The following is a 27,928-nucleotide window of genomic DNA, read 5'->3' on the forward strand; positions in this document are numbered from 1 at the left end:
TATATCTCTCTGACGCATTCTTTTAAAATTCTCAGCCACCTAATGTTACATAGAGCGTTAGATGGTTTGACTCTATTCATTCCCTCCCAAGCTGCTCTATCATTATTTTAGTTACTCTGACAAATCAATAGTCTAAACGCTGACATAATCTTATATGGATCTAATACACTGCTAAGCTGTTAGAAATAAATAACCTGAATAAGCTGTTCTTGGTCAGAAGTGCGATTTGTAGCAAGTTGAAAAGCTTGTCGAATGCATAATCATTGATGAACCGTTTCAATTCTTCGTAAATGTGTTTTAATATTCTTTGAAGTAATCACTGATGTGCCAAGGCTTCATTGGTGAATGGAAAAAGATGGAAACATCCTTCACGCATCCAATCACATACCGATTGGTTACTTCATGGAAGGACGTGAAGTATTTTGACAATGTTGGAATTGGGCCTAAGCCTTTTAATGGTGCACCATACGTGACGCTAAATGAAAATGTCGCCAAACGTGAAGTAGCCCATGTCTCATTGTTAGGCATAGCTATCTTACTGTGATGTGTAGGCATTGTGCCAGTGAGCTTCTCTACAGAGGCACAGAGAACCCCACTCCCTCCCATCTCTATTTGTATTGTGCAAGTCACACTACTGTTTTCTTTCATACTCTCCATTTCCTCCCTTTTCTACTTCCCCTTACCTCACTTTACATCCTTTAACTCTTTCCCTTTCATCCCTCTTCCCCCTGTCTGTCTGAACCCCCTCCCCCACTCATCCTTACATTTTCTATTTTATTTTCCTCCCTTCCTGTATTCATTAGAGCAGTGGAGCCACAAAGCCTTCTCTTACAGTTGGAGCGTGGTGGATTGTCGGGTCACATTTTCCCTGTTCCGCCACCAGACCTTGTCCTCCCCCATTGAACAGAGGGCGCTGGACAGTGCCTGATGTCATAGGACAAGCACAACGGAGGAAACGTCCTTTCAATCCAACACAAAGTACCAGTTCACTGACCCTCCTGCTAAAGCTGTGTGTATGTGTCTCACAGGGTTGGAGTATATCCAGGATAAACACTATTACTCTGATTGTGGTGTCAGCAACACTTAGCTGAGAAAATGAAATGCGGTGGAGTTTTATTTACCTATCCTATGAGGTTTGTGGAAATGTCCAATTGAAGAAAATGACAATTTCATCTGTTTATTCCTTTGTCATCTTTAATTGTGTTGAACCGGTGTCCAATCTGTTTGCAGATTCTCCTTTGGCCATGCTTTTAAGGTCAGGGGTATGCCTGTTCTGTGTCGAGGGAAACAGACATCAACGTATAGAGTGGAAGAGTACCTTGCTTTTATTAATTACAATTAGCTCTCCCATAATGCAGCCTGTTCCCCTCTTCCTACTTCATACCCCTACCCTTTCACGTCCCAGAGTTCCATTAGGCACATACAGAAACACACAGACACACACTTCACACCTGCTACATTTAAACTTTTATTTAACTAGGCAAGTACATACTGCAGCTAACCTCAGATAAGCCATCGCTATACCTTTACCAACTCTGACGGAGATGCCAGCAGCTGCCCAATTAGGAGATAAAATCATCCTGCTGTCTAAACTCACTGCATAGTGCATGGGGGACAGAGGACCGAGCAATGCCTCCACTCAGTGCAGGGATTTATAAGGTTAATGCTTCCCTCTGTCTGTCATAAAGCAGCATGTAACTTCAAGTGCCCTTATGCCTACAGAAAGCTCCTGGCCTGGGTACCAGACTGTTTCTGCATTCAGCAACACTGCATTGTTGCAACGACAAGTTGGCCAAAGCAGAAACAGATTGGCACACAGGTTAAGGAAGTTCCATCTGAAGTGTCCTCACCTCCCCCTGTAAGGACATCCCTCCAGTGCTGTTCAACCTCCGCTGGCTCCCCATATGCTCATGCATTTACTTTAAAATCCTGGTTCACACCTACCAAACTATCTACAACTGTGGCGCCAAGTACCTGTCTGACCTCATTCTACCCTCCTACCCCACACACACCCTTCGAACCTCCAGGTCCGTACTTGTTCAGCAGCCCCACTGCAGACAAACATTTATGGGTGACAGGGTCTTTCAGTTTTACAGCTCCTCGACTGTGGAACTTCCAGTCAATGTCAGGGCTGTAGAGTCTCTGGTCTTGTTTAAGGCACAGATAACTATGCTGTTCAGAATAGCTTTCAAATACCTATGTTAACTTTGTTCTCCTGTCCACCAGATCTGACGGCACCTGTATATACAGTGGGGCAAAAAAGTATTTAGTCAGCCACCAATTGTGCAAGTTCTGCCACTTAAAAAGATGAGAGAGGCCTGTAATTTTCATCATAGGTACACTTCAACTATGACAGACAAAATGAGAAAAAAAATCCAGAAAATCACATTGTAGGATTTTTAATGAATTTATTTGCAAATTATGATGGAAAATAAGTATACTTTTTTTGTTATTTTCTTCAGAGCCTTTCTTCAGTGCTTTTCATATTAAATTAATTATTATTATGTTTCATCCATTTCATTCTTGACATTGTCAATTCCCCCCTACGTCAGTCAAATAGCAACACAGCGAATCACACAGTTGGGGTTTAAGGTAGTTGTTGAATTTAGTTTTTATTACATCTTACACAGTGTTGCTGGTGCCCAGCATGGTGGGGCATGGCATTGTTTACAGTGCAAAAAAAGGTCCATGTAGCACATCTGAGACTGGCACCATCGTTATACACAGGGCAGGTCAGGGGTCACGGGGGTTAGGCTACACAACTCTGAGATATGTGCTTGTCCATTCAGTAGTACCTCCATACAAGGCTAGCCTTCAGCAACTAACATGCACTGCAAAACGATATATAGCTTAAAATTGTCTCACATCACGGAACTGTTCTTCCGCTATTTTCTTTATTTTTCATTTCCATGCACATTACAGAAACATTTTAGTAACGTATTGCTTAGGCTACTGGAGGGATATAATTCTAATAGTATAAGTTATTGTTACTAGTAGTTTGACTACTTGGTGTAGAGATATTAATTAACAATACGGTAAATATTGTTGTCACTGGTCAGTAGGGGACACACCCTCTCTTTCAGCCAATGAGAGGTTGGAGTATGTAGTATAGAGAAGACAAAGTACAGGGACTTTCAATGGTGGTATCAATCTCATTGTTACAAAAATCTGTACATTTACAAAGAGTATAGAAACAAAAGGTTTGAAAAGTATGTGACACCCTATGTCTCCGATAATGTGCCCTAGCTACGCACACACTGTCACTGGCAAATTGACAGATTTCTTGAAAGAAAAGCAAAAACTGAAACAAAAATACACCCTACATCCTTGGAGTTTCAAGCTACAGTATCTTTAAACACTTCATGAGTGAGGGGAAGGGAGGCGGGTTGGAAGGGGATGGAGGGGGTGTGGTTAGGTGGAAAGGGGAGTGGTTTATAAGGGTGCAGGGGCTGAAATGTCCTCAGCACAGAGCACCAGCGCTAGCTCTGTCCTGTACAGCTTGCCCCCGTCTGATAGCGCCATAATGGCGGTCTTATATGTGGGGATTTTGTTGACTTCCAGCACCTGTCGGAGACAAGAAACAGATGCAGATATCCAACTTGTCATTTTCATCCCTTGACTTTTACAGATTTGACATTGACCCTACTTTTTCATTTCAAAATCCCCTGCGGCTATGAGATGGTCGCCGGCCCAAAGCTTAGCTAATAAAGATGACACAAAATATTTGCACAAACAAAGAGGAGTAGGTTCTACATGCAGGTCACATATGGTTTTGATATATTGACATCCAGAAAACTATTTTTAAAGTCAGCTGTGAGAGACAGACCGACACAGACAGACAGAGAGAGAGAGACAGAGAGACAGACAGACAGACAGACAGATTGAATATCTGTCCAGCTCTAAACATGCTCTTATGAGTTTGTTTGAAGAGGTATTGTGATTGTCCTCAGGCCAATCATATCACCACAGGCAACAAACGAGGCCTGTGGCCCTCCGAGGCCCTCTGTGATATTTGAAGTCTCAAGATGAAAAACCAAAAATATTTGTTTGGACTGTTCAGACCTAGATTCAATCAGATCAAGCGTTAACCAGTGAAAGCTGACACCCGCATAGCTGGTGTTTTAGCGGTGTAGGTTTATTACTAATTCAACTTGGCGCATCCAATGACAATGTCCGCGATAAGTATAACGCCGGGAGCTGCTTGCTGATTTGACAGTTCCAACGCAGTTACACCTCAGACATCGCCTAAATAAAAACAATGAGACTGGTATGCAGTTATTGATTATCGTGGGTTAAGGCGGAACTGATTGAATCTTGCCCTTAGTCTCCGCTCTTCTCCATCAATGAAACAGAATGGAAACCCACCTTCTTGTTCTTCTCACACAAATCTTTGAGGAGGGCATCCAGCTCATTCTCATCCATATAGCCATTCTCATCCTGACAGACAGAGAGAAGGACAGAGAGAGAGGCAGAGAGAGAGAGGGAGAAAGGCAGAGAGAGACACACAAGAAACACAATGTCACACCATTTAGCCCGCCTTTGGGTTTGGTTTGGTATGCAGTGTCAACATGATACCACGCTGCATCTCACAAGCCTGATCTCAGAAAACGAACAAAACAATAGGCCTAATGAACAGATGTGTATATTTGAACAGCCTGTTCATGGGCCCTTCTGATATTTGCTCATATTTTCTATTCATGAATTTGAACTGTTTGTTTTTGGTCATCTATGTACTGGCTCGTGTGCCCTGAAAGCAATATTATAATATTATAACCACATCGCTGATACCTTTATAAGGATATCCCTATCCACTTTAGGGGAGTTCTCTGTGCGTCCAACTCCATTCAGAGCAATAGAAATACTGTACCATAGAGTCTAGCAATCAGTCCTCTGTGTTGGCAACAAGAGCGCCATCATCAGGAACCATGTGGGACAGTTAGTGCCAACATGGCACTTCTAACAATCTAAATCTTTAAACCAGGTTCTATGGTCGAAGACTAAAACAAATGGAAAAGCATGATCAGCCAGCCAGCCAGCCAGCCACTCAGATTAATTGTCCTGTAATGCTCTACAGGCAAACTAAAGAATGTATTGTCATTTGCTTCTCCAATTACCTGTCTGGATGTCACATATCAGCAAGGCCCAGAACGCCTCCCTCCCTGCCTCCTTGTCTGTCTGCCTGTCTGTCTGTCTGCCCGCCTCCCTGTCTGTTTGCCTGTCAGCCTCCATGCCTGCGTGCCTGTCTGCCTGCCACCCTGCCTGCCCGCCTGTGCAACATGAACCTGCCAGTCAATATGGATTACAGGCACTGCCACGGGAGAGAAGGTATGGGCCGACTTGCTCCAGAGACAGTCATACATTATAGGGGGAGAGAGGGAGAGGGTGGGGTAAATGGGGATGGGGGACGAGAGAGAACGTGAGAGAGCGAGAGAGAAAGAGTGATGGTGGTAGGGGGGGAACATGCACTGTATCCATTGTGCATACAAATAAGGGCAATAGGAAGAGAAATTGGTAGATAGACAGAGAGAGAGAGCAAGAGCAAGAAAGAGAAGGAGAGATAGATAAAGAGGATAAGAGAGAAAGATTGAGGGAGTGCATCCCTGGAGAGCAGCAATTTCCTAGACTAGCACTTTCTGAAGCACTTTCTGTCCTTGTTAATACTGTGTCTTGAGATGCATTGAAACATTCAAAAAGCCATAACAGAGAGTGATTCTTATTTTTTTGAGAGGGTGCATAATGACAATGTATTATTGGAACGTACCTGATCATATAACTCAAAGATCTTGTTGAACTCTCTTCTCGCCATCTTCACATTCTGTAACAGAAAGACAGGAAGGAGAGGGAGAGGAGACAATTGAGTCAAGGTCAATCTGATTTTTCGATTCCATCTCGGATTTATTCTGGGAATAACCACCAACCTGAAACTTGAGTAGAAAGTTCTCCTCGTCCGGTAGCAGCCTGTTGGGAAAAAAACACACATTGGAAGAATTGTGTTCAGGCCATAAACAGCACGATGTGTAGACAGATATATCATTCATATCACACAGGACAAAACTCCATAAGCAGACCTTGCCATTTCTGCCAAACACAACTTCCCATCGTGGTTTGAGTCGAATATTTTGAGCTGGAAGAGAAAAATAAATAAACGAATTAAAGCTCTACAAAACAGAAAATGAAGGACTATACTGTACAGAGCTATTTGTTGTAGCCATTTAGCTACACTGTTCTCAATGTTGTTGCTGAGGCTAGCTGCATAAGTATAAACTATATTCTTACTGTGGTATGTGTATACTCATCTAACTTCTTCTCGTCATATGGTTTCTTAGCCTTCTGAAGCAGATCTTTCAAAAAGTTCTGGAAATTAAGCAAAAGCAGAAAGATCAGTTTGACAACAACGCCTGCTATAGCAGGTCATTTTAAATGCAATGCTGTCCGGGAGGTACAGTCAGGTCCAAAAATATTGGCACCCTTGATAAAGATGATCAAAAAAGACTGTATAAAATAAATAATACAAATACTGAGCTACAGTGTCTTCATAAAGTATTCATATCCCTTGACTTATTCCACATTGTGTTGTGTTATGGCCTGAATTCAAAATTGATTAAATGGCGAAAAATGTTCTCACCCTTCTAAACACAATATCCCATAACGACAAAGTGAAAACATGTTTTTAGAAAGTTTAGCAAATTTATTAAAAATGAAATACACAAATACCTAATTTACATAAGTATTCACAACCCTTTTCTATGACACTCTAAACTGAGCTCAGGTGCATCCAATTTCCTTTGATCATTCTTGAGATGTCGCTACAACTTGATTGGAGTCCACCTGTGGCCAATTCAATTGTTTGGACATGATTTAGAAAGAACCACACTTGTCTATATAAGGTCCTACAGTTGACAGTGCATGTCAGAGCAGAAACTATACCATGAAGTCCAAGGAACTGTCTGTAGATCTCAGAGTTATAATTGTGATGAGGCATATATCTGGGGAAGTGTATAAAACAATTTCTAAAGTGTTCAAAGTTTCCAAGAGCACAGTGGTCTCCATCATTGGTGAAATTTAAAAAATATGGACCTACCCAGACCAAACTGACCAACCGGGCAAGAAGGACCTTAGTCAGGGAGGTGACCAAGAACCCAATGGCCACTCTGACAGAACTACAGAGTTCTTTGGCTGAGATGGGAGAACCTGCCAGAAGGACAACAGTCTCTACAACATTTCACCAATATGGGCTTCATGGTAGAGTGGCCAGACGGAAGCCATTCCTGAGAAAAATACACATGATGTCACGCTTGGAGTTTGCCAAAAGCCACATGAAAGACTCTGAGATCATTGAATCCCTTTGAAAATCTGCAGAAAGACTTGAAGATTGCTATTAGCCGTCACTCCCCATCTAATTTAACAGAGCTTGAGAAAATCTGCAAGGAAGAATGGGAGAAAATCCCCTAATCCAGATGTGCAAAGCTGATACAGACATACCCAAGACGACTCAAAGCTGTCATCACCGCCAAAGGTAATTCTACAAAGGATTGACTCAGGGGTATGAATACATATGTAAATGAGATATTTCTGTATTTCATTTTCAATAAATAAACTTATTATCACTTTGTTATTATGGGGTGTTGTGTGTGTAGATGGGTGAGGGAAAGAAACGCAACAAAATGTGGAAAAGTCAAGGGGTATGAATACTTTCTGAAGGCACTGTATATTGTATGCTCAACAAAAACTGAAAAATGAAATGATTTTATACTAATACAGTTGCTTTTTTTCCACAAGAAGATAGGGGTCAAAATTATTGTCACCCCTATTTTCAATACCTCACCTTGCGAGGATAATGACACTGAGCCTTTTTCGAAAATGTTTTTTCTTCATACATATCCATGATATCCTTCATCTGTGCTTATGGACCTCTTCAATTTAAACCACAGGTTTTGAATGTGGTTCAAGTCCGGAGACTGAGATGGCCATTGCAAAATGTAGATTTTTTGTGGTCAACTAACCATTTCTTTGTGGATTTTGACGTGTGCTTGGAGTTATTGTCTTGCTGGAAGATCCACTTGTGGCCAAGTTTCAGCCTCCTGGCAGACACAACCAGGTTTGCGTGAAACCCACCACAGGCGTGCGTGAAACCCACCACAGGCGTGCGTGGCCAAAGAGCTTTATTTTCATGTCATCAAAGAAATGTTAACATCTGGAGTTTGCTAAACTTTTTAGTTCCAGGTAAAACTCTTTTGGGTTCCATATAGAACAAAAGGGTTCTACTTGGAACCAAAAAGGGTTATTCAAAGGGTTATCCTATGGAGAGTCAAATAACCCTTTTAGGTTCTAGATAGAGTGTATAGCTCACTCAGAGTGCACATCAATCCAACTTAATTATTCCACAACTTCCTTGACACTACTCTAGGGTAGTTCATAGCCAACGTATAGTACCAGTCAAAAGTTTGGACATACCTACTCATTCAAGGGTTTTTCTTTATTTTGACTATGTTCTATGTTGTAGAATAATAGTGAAGACATCAAAACTTTGAAATAACACATATGGAATCATGTAGTAACCAAAAAAGTGTTAAACAAATCAAAATATATTTGAGATTCTTCAAAGTAGCCACCCTTTGTCTTGATGACAGCTTTGCACACTCTTGGCATTCTCTCAACCAGCTTCATGAGGTAGTCACCTGGAATGCATTTCAATTAACAGGTGGGCCTTGATAAAAGTTAATTTCTGGAATTTCTTTCCTTAATGCGTTTGAGCCAATCAGTTTGGAAAATTTTTGGGGAAAAAATCAAATTTGGAAAAAGATCAAGTCCATATTATGGCAAGAACAGCTCAAATAAGCAAAGAGAAATGACAGTCCATCATTACTTTAAGACATGAAGGTCAGTCAATCCGGAAAATTTCAAGAACTTTGAAAGTTTCTTCGAGTGCAGTTGCAAAAACCATTAAGCGCTATGATGAAACTGGCTCTCATGAGGACAACCACAGGAAAGGAAGACCCAGCGTAACCTCTGCTGCAGAGGATTATTAGTTCATTAGAATTACCAGCCTCAGAAATTGGCAATTAACTGCACCTCAGATTGCAGCCCAAATAAATGCTTCACAGAGTTCAAGTAACAGACACATCTCAACATCAACTGTTCAAAGGAGACTGCGTGAACCAGGCCTTCATGATCGAATTGCTGCAAAGAAACCACTCCTAAAGGACACCAATAAGAAGAAGAGACTTGCTTGGGCCAAGAAACACTAGCAATGAACATTAGACCGGTGGAAATCTGTCCTTTGGTCCACCCGGCACAGCCAGAAGAGGACTGACCACCCCTCATAGCCTGGTTCCTGTCTAGGTTTCTTCCTAGGTTTTGGCCTTTCTAGGGAGTTTTTCCTAGCCACCGTGCTTCTACACCTGCATTGCTTGCTGTTTGGGGTTTTAGGCTGGGTTTCTGTACAGCACTTTGAGATATCAGCTGATGTAAGAAGGGCTATATAAATACATTTGATTTGATTTTGATTTGATTTGATTAGTCCAAATTTGAGATTTTTGGTTCCAACCACCATGTCTTTGTGAGACGCAGAGTAGGTGAATGGATGATCTCCGCATGTGTGGTTCCCACCGTGAAGCATGGAGTAGGAGGAGGTGGGTGTGATGGTGCTTTGCTGGTGACACGGTTTGTGATTTATTTAGAATTCAAGGCACACTTAACCAGCATGGCTACCACAGCCATCCCATCTGGTTTGCGCTTAGTGGGAATATCATTTGTTTTTCAAAAGGACAATGACCCAAAACACACCACCAGGCTGTGTAAGGGCTACTTGACCAAGGAGAGTGATGGAGTGCTGCATCAGATGACCTGGCCTCCAGAATCACCTGACCTCAACCCAATTGAGATGGTTTGGGATGAGTTGGACTGCAGAGTGACGGAAAAGCAGCCAACAAGTGCTCAGCATATGTGGGAACTCAAGACTGTTGGAAAAGCATTCCAGGTGACTACCTCATGAAGCTGGTTGAGAGAATGCCAATAGTGTGCAAAGCTGTCATCAAGGCAAAGGGTGGCTACTTTGAAGAATCTCAAATATATTTTAATTTGTTCAACACTTTTTTTGGTGACTACATGATTCCATATGTGTTATTTCATAGTTTTGATGTCTTCACTATTATTCTACAATGTAGAAAATAGTAAAAAAATAAAGAAAAACCCTTAAATGGATAGGTGTGTCCAAACTTTTGACTGGTACTGTATATGAGTGAAACTTTGGTATTGGGGTTAAGAAAGACAAAACTCCCCCGAGATTCCTACAAAATGCTCAATTACCAAAATGATTTACAATAAAAAAGGGATTTCAAGTTACAGTCCAGATGAGCCTTGACCTCAGAGGCTCCTTGTGAGCCTATATCCCCTTAATGAAATAGGGAGGACAGTGAGACAGTTCATCAAGATACAAATTGGGAGGCAAGTTACAGTCCAGCATTGCTCACCTTCAGCTCATCTGCTTCAATGTAGCCACTATGGTCTGCATCATAACATCGCCAAGCCTGGAATGAGACAATGAGTGAAATAGGGGTTTGTATCATCAATGAGGAGAGAATAGTTAAATCAGTTAAAAACTATATTTATGCCATGAGCCACTTGAAAACATTTAAAATAGATCATATTGGTTAATAGAAAAATACCTGCATAAATTCCGCACAAGACTTCAATTGTTGCCGGAAAAATAACAAGAAGTTCTCCTCTGTGGGCAATATTTGTACTAGCTGTCACACAGAGAAAAGAGGAAAATATATAAGAGATAACACTGTATTGTCCTGAAACATGGTTACATTGGTTCAACATCCCATTTATTTTTAACAGTTGATCAGTGGCAAAGAATGGCACCCTGTGACAGTTTAGCCACCACCCACTGGGCACAGACGTCATTTAATAAACGTCTAGTTTTGATTTACGTTTGGTTGAGTTGTCAACTAATGAGAATTCAATGTGAAATCAACAAAAAATGTCACTATGTCATTGGATTTAGGTTAAAGTTGGGTGAAAAAAATACTAAATTCCCTTATGTTGATTACTTTTTGCAAATCCAATCAGTTTCCCACATTGATTCAATGTCATCATTGTGGCGTACCGCGGACAAGCCACCAGGGGAGTCTCGTCGAGGCCTTGTGACAGACAGAGGGACTGATTGCTCACCAGCCATATGGGGCCCGTAAAGCTGCCAGGAGGGCAGCACATGGGAGGGTTGCTACCGGACAGGGCAAGTCTGAGAACGTGATCAGACCAGGGTTGACGTTTACTCAGTATCAGCATGGTCGAGTTGATAGCTCAGTTTGTTCGGGCACAACAAGCGCAACAGAACATTCAGGAACGAATGCTGGAAGAACAGCGGCTACAGAATGTCCGCCTTCTGGAGGACGTCAGGAAGCTGCGAGGAGAAACGCAGACTGAATCGCATCCCAATCAGTTTTTAATTAAGCTAACTGAGGATGACGACCTACCTCTGCACGTTTGAACGTAGGGCACTCCGGGAAGGTTGGCCCAAGGCGAATTTGGCGAGTCTGCTGGCCCCTTCCCTGTCCGGAGATGCCCAAAAGGCGTATTATGAACTCAACACCGAACAGGCGGCTAACTTCGACTGTCTCAAGAGGGAGGTACTCAGCCACTATGGGTACAGCCTGGCCCGTCGGACCCAACTGGTCCACGACTGGAGGTTTGTGGCCGAAGCTTCCCCCCGAACCCAGATGAGCGACCTACAGTGCATCACCAGAGCATGGCTCCTAACCGATGTAGCCACCCTCCATGTTATCGACAAAGTGGTCATGGATCGCTTCTTACGGGTGCTACCTCACATGAAGAGGGCGGCAAACCTACGCGCCCAGACCTTGGAGCTTGGAGGACCTCTTGTGAGCTGTGGAGACATACCAGAATACAGAGGCCCTGCTGAAAGGGATGCAGGCCAAGTCCGGGAGCTGTCGGAGGGGAAAGAAGGATGACCCCACCACTGTACTCCCCAATCCGACAGGACTGCAGACCCACGGAGAGACAGCCGGGGGAGAGTCGACCCGCTGCCAACAACCCCAGGTGGATGAAGAATGAAGGAGATGTTTTGAGTGTGGCGCTCGGGAACACCTCTCATGAAATTGCTCGGGTCAAGAGGAGTCAATGCCATCAGCGGGCCCTGGAGATGAGCCGGGCCATGCAGTAAACTACCTCATCTCATGTTGGGCATACAGTGAACCACCCATGGTGCCGGTGAAAGTCAATGGTCACGACACACACGCTCTGTTGGATTCTGGGAGTGTGGTAACACTGTGTCAGTCTCCTGTGTCCACGGCGACATTCAACCGGGCAGGCGGTATTCGACCAGGCAGGCCACCATCGTGACACCACAAGGAAGCTGTCAGATGGTGGTGGGTGCTGTACCTGATTTGCCGGTACCCCTCCTCGTGGGACTAGATTGTTCGCTGTTCGCGGCAATGTGGAGGCACGACCTGGAGTTGGGGGTCCGAGGGGGCGCCAGAACCAACCTCGCCTGGTGAACAACCGGAGGATGAGCCCATGCTTCCCCTCTTCAATTTCCAGTGGGAGGATCCGAACTTGAAAGCCGCCGCGGCCTAAGTGATAGCGGTGGATGGCCAGCTTGTTCTGGGGGTGAGTGACTGGCGATACCTGTTGTATCAGGTGTCCCACGAACAGGGGGAACTTCGAGAGGTGCTGTTGCTGCCCCGCTGGTACGTCGGAACCGTTCTTCAGCTGGCCCACACCCATTTGTTGGAGGCGCACCTGGGAATGGAGAAGACCCGGAAATGCCTGGTTCTACTGGCCCGCGATGAGGCAGGCCGTGGAAGGCTATTGCCGCAGCTGCCCCGAGTGTCAAATCACCGCCCCAAAAGCACACTTCCGGAACCCGCTGGTTCCCCTACCGATCATTGGAGTGCCGTTTGAATGCATCGCCATGGATATCGTTGGACCCCTGGTAAAAATGGCCCGAGGACACCGGTACATCCTGGTAATAGTAGATTATGCCACCCGTTATCCCGAGGCCATTCCCCTACGGGAGGTGTGGGAAGCCTAGCCAACCCCCTTACGCAGCGTGGTGGAACACGTAGAGACAATGAGGGAGCGGATGACAGGCATATGGCCAGTGGTAAGGGAACATATGGCGAAGGCCCAGTGCGCCCAAGCCAAGGTCTAAATCAGGGGAAAGGACACAAATGATTGAGTCACCAGTTGATTCTTGTGTGGCGTATTGCGGACAACCCACCAGGGAGAGACTCGTAGAGGCCTGGTGACAGTCGGAGTCTACATCACGCGGCGGTGGCTCCCTCTGCTGGACGTGCCAGGTCTCAACGGGTCCTCCGGCCAGGACTAATTGGGTCTGATTGAGGCTGGTGAGCAATCAGCCCCTTATTGAGGCTGGTGAGTAATCAAGGGGCTGATTGCTCACCAGCCATACGGGGCCCAGAAAGCTGCCAGGAGGGCAGCACACGGGAGGGTTGGCGGTAGTGAGAGGTCACTACCGGACAGACGTCCTCACGGTCTGCTAGAACCGAGGGGCTCGTGTTCTACCCCAGAGGAGACAGCGTTCCCCGGAGCCCAGAAGACGGTAACCTGGAAGAGGTCTTCTGGAGGAGACTGGTTTCTTTACATTTTCTTTGTTTTAAACAAACACCCTTGAAACTGAGATATCACACTTGTGTCTGTCTGATCTGTGTAAACGTCTTGATCAAACCCACTGGTCTGCCACATTTATTTTTTTAAATAACGTGAAACAATATTGATTCTACCAGTTTTTGCCCAGTGAACAAACCCAGCTGGCTGAGACCCGGCCTAAACTTTCAGACTACTCCTGCGAGACTATCCATCAGACAGCTGCAATATAACCATTCCGGGGGCATTGAAACACCCCATGCCAAAAATGTGTATTCATATAGGACTCCTGTTCTTCCATCATGCTCCTGGAGAGCCTAATCTAAACGGCAATCTCGTATTCCAAACACAATAGATGTTATTTCCACTTTCAAATTATGCATCTTACCTCTATTTTTGTGTAATCATTGTGTGTTTGAGTACGTTGGTGCGTTTGTGAAGAGCTGAATGACCCTGTCAGGACCCTTTCTGTCAGCTAATGCTTCAGAGTATCCATCTATAGCAGAGCTATGAATCCCCTTGGCCAAGTGACTATCTTTTAAAATGATATTTGAACCTTTCATAGAGGGAGAAGCCCCCTCTAAACCTGTCAATGTTTCAAGATCCGGTGTCCCTGAAAGTCCCAAATTCTAAGTGGGTCTTAACCTACTGTGTGTGTATACTGCATCATGAGTTTATGTAGATTCTCACCTCAACAATTCCAATTTTGGCATCTGTATTTTTCTCATATTCCTGTACAAAAGCCTTCATTTGGTCTGTAAGCTCCTATGAGAGAGAAAATTAGTATCAATTAATTGCAGTAGCTTTTGCCTTGAATTACACACATCTCAACATATAAACATATAATTAGTTGACAACGAAACTAAATAGGGATTCACACATCCTTATAACAAGTAATTATGTTTTATGCAGGGAAGTAGTTTAGTAGTTTGAAACTTTTAGTAGTTTGAAATACAAGCACTGATAACATGAGGGCTCAGTAATCTGCTCAATTATCTAGAAAGGCTATTTAGTAGGCACTTGGTGCCGTGAAAGATATTGTATACCTTGTGTTCTCACAAACACCATTTAACATGCAAAGCAGAAGGCCATGTTATCCAATCTGAATTAGATTAGGAGCGAGTGTTGTAATCCTCACCCAACAGAGCACAATTCTAATAGAGTTTTGCACAGGTCCGTCCATGTCGCTGCACACATACAGATGGCCACGAGAAGTATTGATTATGCATGTACGGAGGGGCCTAACCAGCTCTCAAAGTCTCACGTCAGAATTAGACGTTGATCCATGTTTCTCAAATGGCAAATTTCGAAGTTGTTCCAAATGTAAAGTTTCAAAGTGTTTAAGGTTAAGTTTAGGCATTAACTCTGAATTTTTATGGTTAGGGATATATTTAAAAAAATATATATAAAAACAACATTCTATCGCTAGATTGGAACGTGCAACCTTTCGAATCAGATGCTTACGCCCATCTGCCATTCCCGTTCACAACGCCCTAGTAAAACCAAAACCTACTTGAAGGTATGAGCCCTCACTGTTGCCCCTAGAGGCTGGTTCCATGTCATCTTCCGACGTCCTCAGACATTGATGGACGTCGAATAATGACTTGTATCACAGTTAACCTGGCTGCACAGCCAGCCAGCTACTGATGTAATGCCTGGTGTGGAGGGATAGAGATCTCCACTGACACGTTCAGTGTAATTGAATCGAGTTGACGAGGCACTGATACTGTCAGGTACTTTCATAGAAGCATATGAAGTGCCTCTAGAGAATGCTAAAATAAGTTATAATAGAAGATGCTTATGAAGGTCCAATGCAGCCATTTTTATCTCAATATCAAATGATTTATGGATAACAATTAAGTAGTTTACTGTGATTGTTTTCCATTAAAATGGTCAAAAAGAAACAAAAACAGCTTCTTAGCAATTTTCACAGTATTATTACAACCTCATAGTGTGGAAATATATATAAAACATAGGAAATCACGTTTTTGACTACACACTGGGCCTTTAAAGGCAGCCATTTGAGATTGTCTATGTTGGGACTGGGAAATGTTACATGTGACAATGTGATACTGTAGATACTGTATGATGTGTAACACTTAAAGGGTAGCACTTATCTGCTACATGGCCTTGCGGTAAGCCTGATGAAGTGGGCTTTATTGCATGCATAGTTAATTGCGTTCTTGTCTTGCATATTTGTGTAAGGTATAAATTAGGCTTTATGCTGCAAATTGAGCATTGCTGTAAAAGATGGACATGGCCTTTACTATGATCTCTCACTCCCATTGTGTCGATGGTAAAAGTAAATTAATTGTAAGATAGATGTAAAAAAACAAAATGGATATGTGTTCAACAAAAGTTTAACATTCACCTTCTACTACCATTTCTGTCAAGTCGTCTACGCATACAGTTTGACGCATACGTTTGATAAATCCAACGTATGCACCACACAGAACGCACTGCAAATGCCTCTGCAACGCAATGCTGCAAGGCAAACTCAGCGTTCCATTGGAAATGAATGTACTTTTGCTGTACAAAAATGCAATGACGCTATCGGTGTGATTGAGGCGTTAGTACTATATGTTTTTATGAGAACATCAGAAGTACCTTAGTACTGACTAATGTCTGTTTTATAGAGCCTTTCTATAATAGGAATATAAACACAGTAGGACACAGATTTTTACATTTGCATTTCACCTACAAAACACAATCAATAAAAGCAATGCATTGCTTCAAGAACAATGTGAACCATATCCTGAGATGCTATAAACAAATATCTGTAAATCCCAGTATCACACCAGCGCTGACCAAATATCTTCCAAATATACGACCATTATCATTTCATAATTTTCCTTTCAGAGAAACTGGCACGAGGTTAACTCTAGAGAAGAAGACCACCTTGCATACTCACTGGAGAAAAACGTACACGTAGAACGTAGGCAATACGTAGCAACATGTAGAAAGTAGGCAATATTCTAACATTGGCCTTGTCTTTCGGGGTAAAATGATTATGTCGTATGAAAGGAAGATGTACTAAGAGTGAGCTCTTCTTCTAGTCCATGTGTGTGTCCATTGAGTAGATGCATGGCGGCCATCTTTGGAAGCCATCTTTATTGCTGCATGACATAATCAAAATCATGTCCACTATCCAACGTCAAGTGACTCTGCAAATGTTAAAGTGCATGTTTTATTGAATTCCATGGAATTTCAAAGTAAGAAGACCCTGAGCCAATCAACACACTGCATGCGCTATGCAGTCAAAACCAATCATTGATCTCTGGATTGATCTCTCTGATGATGATGCCCATGCAAAATGTGGAAACCATCTTTGGCATCTCTCTGCATAAGGTGGTGTCAGATATGCTAATAACTCCAATCCTACTTCAAAATGCACTTCAATGGTGTTTTCTCACTGGCCATTGATTGGGCAGTTGTAAATGGCCACTTAATTTGATTGTAAATGCTGCGATTTTCCATAATCAACTCCCCAACGTGCTCTCTCCCCATAGAGTAAATCAAAAGGTGTTTTCAGTGTCTGGCAAACGTTGAGCCATTACTCCTGTTTAAAGATCTGGGATTGAGTGCCAAATGGCTTGCTCTATAGAGGCTTGGCTAATTGCTTGTACACAGAATGGGAATTAAGTGTTTAACCTTTCCCAAATGCAAAGTCGGAAAGTGCACTGCAGTGCTATTTGTCACTCAGCAATGGGTGACTCAATCCAATTCAGACCCCAAAACGCTGAGTAGAGACACAAATAAAAATACCAACGTCAAATAACAAGGTCAGAATGTAAAACAGAATTTTCCAAAACTGCTTTTTCTGCATCGGGTCTTACAGTTGAGCAAGATGGAAATGTGGGAAATACATCCATCAACCCATCAACTTGACGCAACAGCAATATGGGGTTGTTCCATGTCGTTCAGGCATGGAAAGACATGGAATATTGGTAGACCAGACATGTACTTGACACCTCATAACTAGTCATAATGTATTAATCAATGTCAATTGACCCTTCGCTAAGCCCCGCCCCAGAATTCTGGCCAACTAATCATAGCGCTCCAATGGATAGCAACTGTCTCGAGTACTACACCTCAGGGAAGCTCATGTTTGAAACACATAAAAGCCAGTGAGGGCTGTGAGAACCTGAGTTCTTTAAAAAAAATACATGTTTTAAATGGCTAAACAATGGAATAATGCACCAGTGGTACTTGTGATTCCAGAGCCTGTTTATGGAGTATTTTTAGAATCCAAAATTATACTTTTGTTACATTGTTTGGTAGTTCATCTGGTTAGCTATTTCTCAGGCTTATTGACCACCAAACGTTGCTAATGCTAGCTAGCTTGCCACTAAATATAACTTGTTTTCTCGAAATGTATGTTAGCTAGCTAAGTTAGCCATGTTATTAATACAACTCCAATCTGCTGTCGACATCAGGATACGATTTGAGAGCACTAGTTAGCTCCAAAAGGGGTTAGTACGCTTCGACTGCATGCTGACAGTGAATTCAGAGCCATAGATTCATTGGCTAGCCACACTACAAACATAATTTTACCAGGTTCCAGTGAAGCAATTGTAATGACAATTCACTACAACATACCAGAGAATTTCTTGATTAGCAAGGGGTAGTCAGTGTATAATTTCATTGTGTATGAAAAACACAGTTTGAGATCATTGTGAGGGGATTTCGCCAGTGGTTAGAAGGGGGATTTGTGCTTCCAGGGAAAATGTTGTCCGCGGTTGCAACAGTAACCAAGGGGGGTGGGACTTAGTGAAGGGTCAATTAAGAACAACCAGTTTCACAATATCATGACAGTACTTTAAAATGGAAGCTCAGTGAAGCGTTACATGAAATGCACCATTTCCATCTCTTGAGAAAACCCTGTGATCATTGAACAAACAACAAATCTTAAATATGCATTTAGACTCTTCTGTAAATTAAATGTTGTCAATGACATGCTCTATACTGCATTTTATAATCCAACCTTTTGATTATTCTAGAAAAAAAACATGACATATTACAGATTATTATTACACAGCAAATATCACTATTATGAGTGATGAGGATGTTGACAAGACAACATTATGTCACTACTGAAACAGACACAACTGACACAAAACTTGTAGGGTGTGCACATAATACCAGCATCAGGGGTAAAACGGCTTGGTGCCTGTAATGGTGCACTGAGTTTTCTTTCTCCCCACCCCACTCACCCCAATATCTCTCCCTCTCCCTCTCCCTCTCCCTCTCACACACGCACACGCGCACGCGCACACGCACACACACACACACACACACACACACACACACACACACACACATGTTTTAACTTGAACGCTTTCAACTGTGGCACCACCAGTAGCCTAATCAACCACCCATTGGTTTCACAATGTCAATATGTCTGGCCTACTGTATGACCTATCTGATGAAGGTAATTGGAATGAGGGTCACACCAAACGCATTTAAATACTAGATACAGTTCAGTTTGAGAAGACAATTAGTTGTCAGGCCCACTGCCAATACATTCATGTTTTAGAGTTTAAAATTTTTAAAATAATTCAGTTTACTTACAAGTCCTGCCTGTTTTCGAGCTTGCTGAAGTTCTTTTATAAAACTCTGCAACTCCTTCCCTTCAATATATCCATTACCTGCAAGAAGTAAGCACCAAATCAATCAAAGACATGCGTAAAGTAGCCTACATTTAGTTTAAGAACATTACGCATAGGATCAAATCCATCATTTGCCGTTTCATGACAGCTGTATGACTGAACTTCCATTTTAGTGCCTAAACCTATCACCATATTATAATAATATTTTCCAGTCATTTATAGTTTTGTAAATATTGAAAATGTCGCTATAAAATGGCGGTTAATGGTTCTAAATCAAATATTTGTCAATCTAATTTGTCAATGGATAAAGTTGAGAGAACAAATATCAGTCTTGACAGCGAAATCAACTTTTTCATTCAATATACTGTAGGCTACTACATATTTTCGAAAATCCGCTAAAAAGCGCAAATGGTCCATGATGGTCTTTGGTCGCAAAACTTCCCAAAAATCGTTTTACTTCAGTGCCATCTGCATGAATAATCCACAATCTTAAAGAATAAGTTACCATCGTTATCATAATGGTGAAAAATATCCAGGAACTGTGATGCAGAGATCTCTACTCCTTGCAGGTAAGCGTTTGCCATGTCGCGGGTTAGGTTTGGGGACGGGAGCGCGTACCAGATAGCTGCACTGGCCGAGGATATGCTATGAATGAGACGCTGTGCTCAGTCGGTGCCCGGTATTTAAAGGGAGCACTATCACGCTAATCTTTCACTATAGCCCCCCTTCCCCGACGTTGGGAAACTAGCCAAACGCTCAAGTCACCTCCTCTCTTCCCGCCGCAGGAATAGCGCGAGCTCAGCAGCACGTTGATTCGCGCCAGGGGGTAAGGGGATGTGAGATCCATTTAAATGAGCACCCGCTTTTCGTGCTTTTCATTTCCCCCTCCAGATATACGCTCCATCCGACAAAAGTGTAGAAGGTGTTCAACCAAAAAATAGCTCTACCCCCTCTTCTTTATTCTGGCATTTAAGGGCCATCCAAGGGCTCTTTATGAAATAAAACTCATAAATGGATTATGGAGTAGCAAAAGACTTGTGCAAAGTTACATAATCTTAAAAAAAGAAAGGACAGAAAGGATATTTTGAAATGTGAATTGCTGGCTTGGACCCTCCATGATAGTTTGGCTGACTCAACTCCTTGTCTAACTATGGAGATTTAGGATTCTGTTTCTTACTTTTACATTTCATTTAGATTTTCTCTTACACCATTGGCTGTTGTATTGGGTGGTGCCACTCATTAGAGAAGACTGGTGACTGCTGCCTCATAATGTGTGTTTACAGGGAAATGGGACAGACATAGTCCACACAATCAATAACAATTCAGTGCACGAGGTGGCTTTGGGAGATGGGGAAATGGAATAGAATAAAGTGAAGATATTACCTTCAATAACCGTTATTGTGAGTGACAAGAGGAAAATTTAACTTCGATATGGATGGCAGTGGTCAATGAATGCTATGGAGAGTAAATGTACCCCTGCATATAAATGCAGCACAGGTCTATGACTTGTATGGCTTCATACAGCATTGTATCACAAAGTTACTTCTATATGAATGTATTATGAAGAGGGTTATGTCTCTTTTTCGGGTTGTTGTACACTATAGTACAGTGCCTTCAGAAAGTATTCATATTCTTTGACTTATTCCACTTTTTGTTACAGCCTGAATTCAAAATGTAACAGTTTTCTCACCCCTCTACACAAAATACCCCATAATGACAAAGTGAAAACATGTTGTTGTTTTTTTATTGTTGCAATTTATACTGAAAATGAAATACAGAAATATCTCATTTATGTAAGTATTCACATCCCTGAGTCAATACTTTGTAGAAGCGCCTTTGGAAGCGATTACAACTGTGAGTCTTTCTGGGCTGTAACGTTCCTCGTCTTCGTCGGATGAGGAATAGGAATCATCGGACCAAGTGTTAAGTGTTAAGTGTTCATATTATAATTTAATTCAAAACTGAACACTAAACAAAATAACAACGAGAGAGAACGAAAACGAAACAGTTCTGTTAGGTGAAGACACACAAAACAGAAAACAACTACCCACAAACACAGGTGGGAACAGGCTACCTAAGTATGGTTCTCAATCAGAGACAACGATTGACAGCTGCCTCTGATTGGGAACCATACCAGGCCAAACACATAGAAAAGGACAACATAGAACAAAACATAGAATGCCCACCCAAATTCACGCCCTGACCAAACCAAAATAGAGACATAAAAAGGATCTCTAAGGTCAGGGCGTGACATGGGCAAGACTCTTAGAGCTTTCCACACCTGGATTTTGCCCATTATTCTTTTCAAAATTCTTCAAGCTCTATCAAATTGGTTGTTGATCGTTGCTAGACAATCATTTTCACGTCTTGCCATAGAATTTCAAGTAGATTTAAGTCAAAACTGTATCTCGGCCGCTCAGGAACATTCAATGTCTTCTTGGTAAGCAACTCCCGTGTAGATTTGGCCTTTTGTTTAATGTTATTGTCTTGCTGAAAGGTGAATTCATCTCCCAGTGTCTGGTGGAAAGCAGACTGAACCAGGTTTTCCTCTAGGATTTTGCCTGTATTTACATCCATTCGATTTGTTTTTTATCCTGAAAACTCCCAATTCGTTAACGATTAAAAGCATACCCATAACACGATGCAGCCACCACTATTCTTGAAAATATGGAGACTGGTACTCAGTAATGAGTTATATTGGATTTGCCCCAAACATAACACTTTGTATTCAGGACAAAATTGAATTTCTTTGCCACATTTTCTGCAGTATTACTTTAGTGTCTTGTTGCAAACAGGATGCATGTGTTGGAATATTTTTTATTCTGTACAGTCTTCCTTCTTTTCCCTCTGTCAGTTAGGTTAGTATTGTGGAGTAACTACAGTGTTTTTGTTTTTTTCCAACCTCAGTTTTTTCTTATCACAGCCATTAAACTGTAACTGTTTTAAAATCACCATTGGCCTCATGGTGAAATCCCTGAGTGGTTTAGTCCTCTCCGGCAACTGAGTTAGGAAGTATGCCTGTATATTTGTAGTGACTGGGTATGTTGATACACCATCCCAAGTCTAATTAATAACTTCACCATGCTGAAATTCAATGTCTGTTCTTAAAAATAAAAAAAAGAATCAAATCAACATTTATTGTCACATATACATATTTAGCAGATGTTATTGCGGGTGTGGCAAAATGCTTGTGTTCCATCAATAGGTGCCCGTCTTTGCGAGGCATTGGAAAACCTCACAGGTCTTTGTGGTTGAATCTGTGTTTGAAATTCACTGCTTGACCGAGGAACCTCACAGATAATTGTATGTGTGTGGGGTACAGAGATGAGGTAGTCATTAAAAAATCATGTTAAACACTATTATTGCACATAGAATGAGTGCATGCAACTTATTATGTGACTTGTTAAGCACATTTTAACTCCTGAACTGATTTAGGCTTGCCATAACAAAGGGGTTGAATACTAATTGACTCAACAAATTTCAGCTTTTCATTTTTAATTAATTTGTAAAAATGATTTTTTTAAACGAATTACACTTTGACATTATGGGGTATTGTGTTTAGGTAAAAAAAAAAAAAATTTCAATTCAATATATTTTTCATTCAGGCTGTAACAGAACTACATGTGGAAGATGTCAAGGGGTACAGTATGAATACTTTCTGCCAGTTACTTCAAAGTCCTTTCTGTAAATGAGAAAAACAAATAAAAGGTGTTACGATGATGATGATGATGATGATGCTTATCATCATTGACATGATTCAGCTTGTTCCTGTTCCCGGGGCCTCCTCTCATCCACTCTCATCACACTGTCTCTTCTCTTTCCCATCAGTCACTGAGACAGGATATGACATTGTCATTCATCATTATAAACTGGGTGGTTCGAGCCCTGAATGCTGATTGGCTGAAAGCCGTGGTATATCAGACCGTATATCATGGGTATGACAAAACACTTATTTTTACTGCTCTAATTACATTGATAACCAGTTTATAATAGCGATATGGCACCTCGGGGGTTTGTGATATATGGCCGCGATGCGTCGTGCCTAAGAACAGCCCTTAGCCGTGGTATATTGGCCATATACCACACCTCATCGAGCCTTATTGCTTAATTATAACTCCTCTTGTCCGTGTGCCTTAACACAGTCTTATGACACGGCCACACTTTTGGGTAGAAATATTGTAGATACTGTAGTTAGTTCGAACATACAGGCATACACACACACACACACACACACACACACACACACACACACACACACACACACAAAATGTGCTTCTCCGTTCCCTTGAAAAATGAATGCTTAGCTCTGGCTGCGGTCAGTCTCCAGAGATATGGTCCAGTCTAATCACCCTGTGCTGCGGGTTCCCAGTGTGGGGTCGAGAATCCGCAGGCAGCCAAGGTCGGCGTGTAATAGCACTGCATGGGAACTGGCATAGCTTTTTAAGGAGTGCTTTTACAACAACCCAACCACCACCTATCATAAATGGACCTTATAATGGCACCATGCAGAGTTCCTATTCTGAGGCATCATGAGTGGAGTAATGGGAAACAGCTCTCCCTTTGGTTTATGGAACAGACAGCACAGACATGAAGGATGAGGGGGGAGTTCATGTATCATTTAGGTTTTGTCCCCTCCCCTCCCATACCCCCACCATGGCACTGAAAGTAAATGTATTTCTAACATTTAAGCAGGAGAAGGAAGTTTTATGAATATGAACATTTCAGCCGATTTCATATTGGTTTTAAATGATAAGAATGGCTTACATTTTCTTGTAATCTAAATTCCTTTACTCCACAAGAGTGTGGACATTTTCATATCAGCATGTCATTTTGCTGTGAAGTTTAGAGCTTGTCTAGGACAACCCATATTTTCTTCGAGCTGTAGTGTACAATCATTTAGAAATATTATAAATTGCTTATACTGTATGTCAATTGTATTGCTTTGATTTGTTGGCATTTTCCCCACATTTACTAATTTGTGGAAACAAAGCAATAACAACATTTCCTTTCTCCTTATTGGTTCAGGGCCAGAGCTTCCATCTGGTCTGCTCATGGCTCTCACACTGTATTTGTTTTGTGTTGATATTTGCTCCTAGCGCCTATCTTGTTATTACAACACATCCCAGCTATTTACTGCCATTTAGTGTAGCCACATGCACTCCGTCACCCGAGGGTGTAATTGTGCTCCATCTGTTTCTGATGACACCTTGTCCCAGACAAACAGGGGACCTGGCTTCAGCCCCACCGCGACCTCTCACCCCTACGGCTCTCCCTCGGGTGGTCAACCAATGGGTGACTAACTATTCTGCCTGACAGCCATGATGTCATAGGTGTCACCTGTCTGGGCTTTGATGTGATTGGAGAGTTTGGATTCGCTTTCCATTTGTAATGAAAGTTACTATCTCTCTCTCCTGTAATTTTCCTAAACTGTTACCTTCAACATATTACAACATGGAACTGTTGTTTATGAGACATGGCTCGAATGGAACATCTACTGTTTTTTACACTACGAGTTTTAAGAGGAATGATGTGTTCATTCTGCCTAAGATTCTAATTGAACACATGGAATAAAGTATAGCCTTTCTCAGAGAAGGGAGTGAATAGACTTCATGGTGTAGGAATTTGAATTAATGATCAAACTGATATTCATGGTAGATTTTCAATTCCCATCATACTACAATGAAAAAACTATTTAACATAGGCCTACTAGAGCTACCAGTTACTGGTGTTGACCCCATACATTTTCAATGGTCCTACACACTACGTAAAACCTACCATCCATTTTCAAAACATTTCACAGTTCAGAGCAGTTTGTCACGGGAAATGATTACACGAATGACTCATTTGTCAAAAATAATGCTATAAAAATATAATATATCTGCATTGTAACGCAGTTGACATTTAAAGGTCATTTCAGTTTCAGCCGACATATGCTGCGTTTACAGTGAACGCTGTCTCCGCGAGAAGGGGGTTGTTGCATCTCAACATGACGACCGGAGTATGGTCGTGTGAAAAAGAGTGGGTGTGTCGAAAGCGTGGTGAATTGTGTGTTTTGAAAGTCAAAAAATAAATAATAAAATGTTATATTGAAAAAAATGTGAGTGTTAACAAATTGTTAATAACAGGAAAATGTTATAACATGTTGAGGAGGAGAGGATGGGGGGGGGGTTACTGGTGGGTGCGCTGGCAGTATGTGTGTGTTGTTGGTGAATATGTGTGTGACTGCAGCATATGTGTGTGACTGCAGCACATTGGCAATATGGAACACACCCGTGGCAGTCTGTCTCGAGCGTCGCCACATTTCACACAGGGTCATCTGTGAGACGACATGTAGCTAGGGCTAATTATGAAGAATGAATAGCCAGTGAAATGTCACATGTAAACAAACGTTCTACATTAAAGAAGCCCCATGTAGCAAGAACATTAGCCTAGTGATTTATCATTATAAAATGGGGATTTAATGCAAGAATACCCAGAATCATAGCATGATATCCAATGTTTAAATGTTACCCATTACACTCAAATAATATAGTGAAATGACTTTGTATGTCAGAGTGGCGATGACGAGTCAATGTTTTCATAAGGTTGTCGCACACTATGCTGCATGGATTTACATGGATAATAAATGGAAAGTGGTCAAATGGTCTGATTTACCTAAAGTGTGTGCTCTACATAAGCTTGTATATTGACATAGACCCCATAGATTCTGTGGAGTGTCATCTGATGTTCTGTGCTGTTTGTGCTGATGTGATGCTGTATTTTACAGACCCGCAGTGACACGCCATTACCTCCTCACCCTCACCACAACGTGTTCTGCATTCTAAACAAGCATTTTGCTACACCCGCAATAACATCGGCTGAACACGTGTTTGAGACCAATACAGTTGGATTTGATTTGAAAACATTCCTCTGTATAATAACAAGTACATAATTCTGTATCAATGTACGCATTTGTAGAGGAACACTTTACTTGTAATTACTCTGAATAAGTTACCTCACTTGAAACATGCGCTTGTTAACGAATACTTCCTTGACTTGATTGGGATGTGAAATAGGGCTTTTTTACAAAAACTATAACTGTCTTTTTTTGCTGAGCTCAGGGAACTTTACCCAACCTTGAGGCTCATTCATAGACAGCTTCTTTACATCCCAGTACATATCCCAGTACATATCCCAGTCTGCAGTTTATGCAGTCAATAAAACACCTGTACTTGTGCCTGCCAACACATTTTGCAGCAGCTGGGGAGTTTGCCAGACTAATCTGTAATTCAACAGTTTTCTAGTTATTGTTCCACTCAGAGAGAGACCTAATCTAATGTCTGGATAGAGTGGAGTGCACTGGCTGCCCAGAAATCCTGACTAACTGTCCACATTGAGAATGTTATTTTCTTTTACGCACGGTATAAATCCTCAAGATGCAAAACGGCGAGACTGCGCCGTAAAGTTGGGGCCACTGAACGGCAGTCAGGGCTGCCTGTGACATTTAGTTCCTGTTGGCTCCTCCAGACAATTTGGCACAGACTCCAACCAGAGTAACCAATCCTTCTATGGGTAATGAAGAAGTGTTGGCAACAGCACATTAGAGTCTTAGGGTTAGATTGAATCCGTATCACGGAAGATCTGCATTGTACAGTGGTTGACATCTAAAGGTAATTTCCGTTTCAGCCGACATATGCTGCATTTACCATAAATGCTGTTTCCGCAAAAACTCAATAACATTCACGGGGGGGCGGGGGTGTGCTAATGATATTTTGTTTGGGAGTACTGTGCTCCACTCAGCTGAGGAGTTATTTTCTCTCCGCTCATACAGGAGTAATAAAGTCCTAGTTCACAAATTTAGTTAAAAAATAAATATAAACTTGAAATTAAAATTGATATTTTTCAGCACTCCTAGTCCACGGCTATGGTAACATTGCCTTTAAATGTCAATCGAGTTACAAGGCAGATCTTCCACGCTACGGATTGAACCAAGCCCTTATTCATCCCTCCATTCACCAAATAGCATTTTTCTTTCTCAGAGTAAGAGAGGCTTTTTGCTTGACTAAGATTGACTAGCGTCAGGATGCCCTTGGCCTTGGGGGTTAAAGGTCATTCAATGGAGGGTTTAACCTCGGTCCATAGATTGGGTCATCTGACAGCGCAGAGGAGGTGCGAGAGCCCCAGGGAGCTTTGACAAAGTGACAGTATTTTCCTGCGGAGTCCTACTGGTGAGATGCATTTTCTCTTTTTGCATAAATCTGGTTGACCCATGCTGTGGCTTCACTTGCAGTATGACACTCAGGGGAAAACTGTGGAGGTTACAGCATCTGACACACATATGGTAGACTTGTTAATATGGCATCCTCATGTAGGTGTTACTCAAGGGAGGGCGCAAACTTCTATTGACAAGATAGGTGACTGGCCATACTTGCAATGGAAATCATTGTCAGCCCTATTGCTTTCCATTTAATGAATCATGACTTTTGCATAATCTTTATCGACCATTATAATATATACAGTATAGATATGCAATTTTGCAGATGCTTTCACCCAAAGCTACTTAGTCATGCATGCATACATTTCACATGTGGGTGATCCTGGGAATCGAACTCCCTACCCTCCAAGAGCCCTGCTCTACTAACTCCAAAGGACCATTGAAAGTAATGCAGTGATTCAATCTGATCATGGGTTATAGGCATTGTGGC

General features: G+C 42.0%; 1 protein-coding gene across 1 annotated transcript; it reads right to left on the minus strand.

The window, feature by feature from the left end:
• Window positions 1-2,580: 2,580 nt before the first annotated feature.
• Window positions 2,581-19,926, minus strand: LOC139573625 (calbindin-like). Its single transcript, XM_071397291.1, has 11 exons — window positions 19,750-19,926; window positions 19,207-19,283; window positions 14,326-14,400; window positions 10,668-10,748; window positions 10,473-10,529; window positions 6,277-6,354; window positions 6,069-6,124; window positions 5,919-5,958; window positions 5,762-5,815; window positions 4,366-4,437; window positions 2,581-3,564 (listed from the first exon to the last, which is right to left on the minus strand). The coding sequence occupies exons 1-11, from the start codon at window positions 19,826-19,828 to the stop codon at window positions 3,433-3,435; spliced, it is 801 nt and encodes a 266-aa protein (XP_071253392.1). The 5' UTR covers window positions 19,829-19,926; the 3' UTR covers window positions 2,581-3,432.
• Between the last annotated feature and the right edge of the window lie 8,002 nt (window positions 19,927-27,928).

Source organism: Salvelinus alpinus, chromosome 4 (genome assembly GCF_045679555.1).
Source record: "Salvelinus alpinus chromosome 4, SLU_Salpinus.1, whole genome shotgun sequence".
Lineage (NCBI taxonomy): Eukaryota > Metazoa > Chordata > Actinopteri > Salmoniformes > Salmonidae > Salvelinus > Salvelinus alpinus.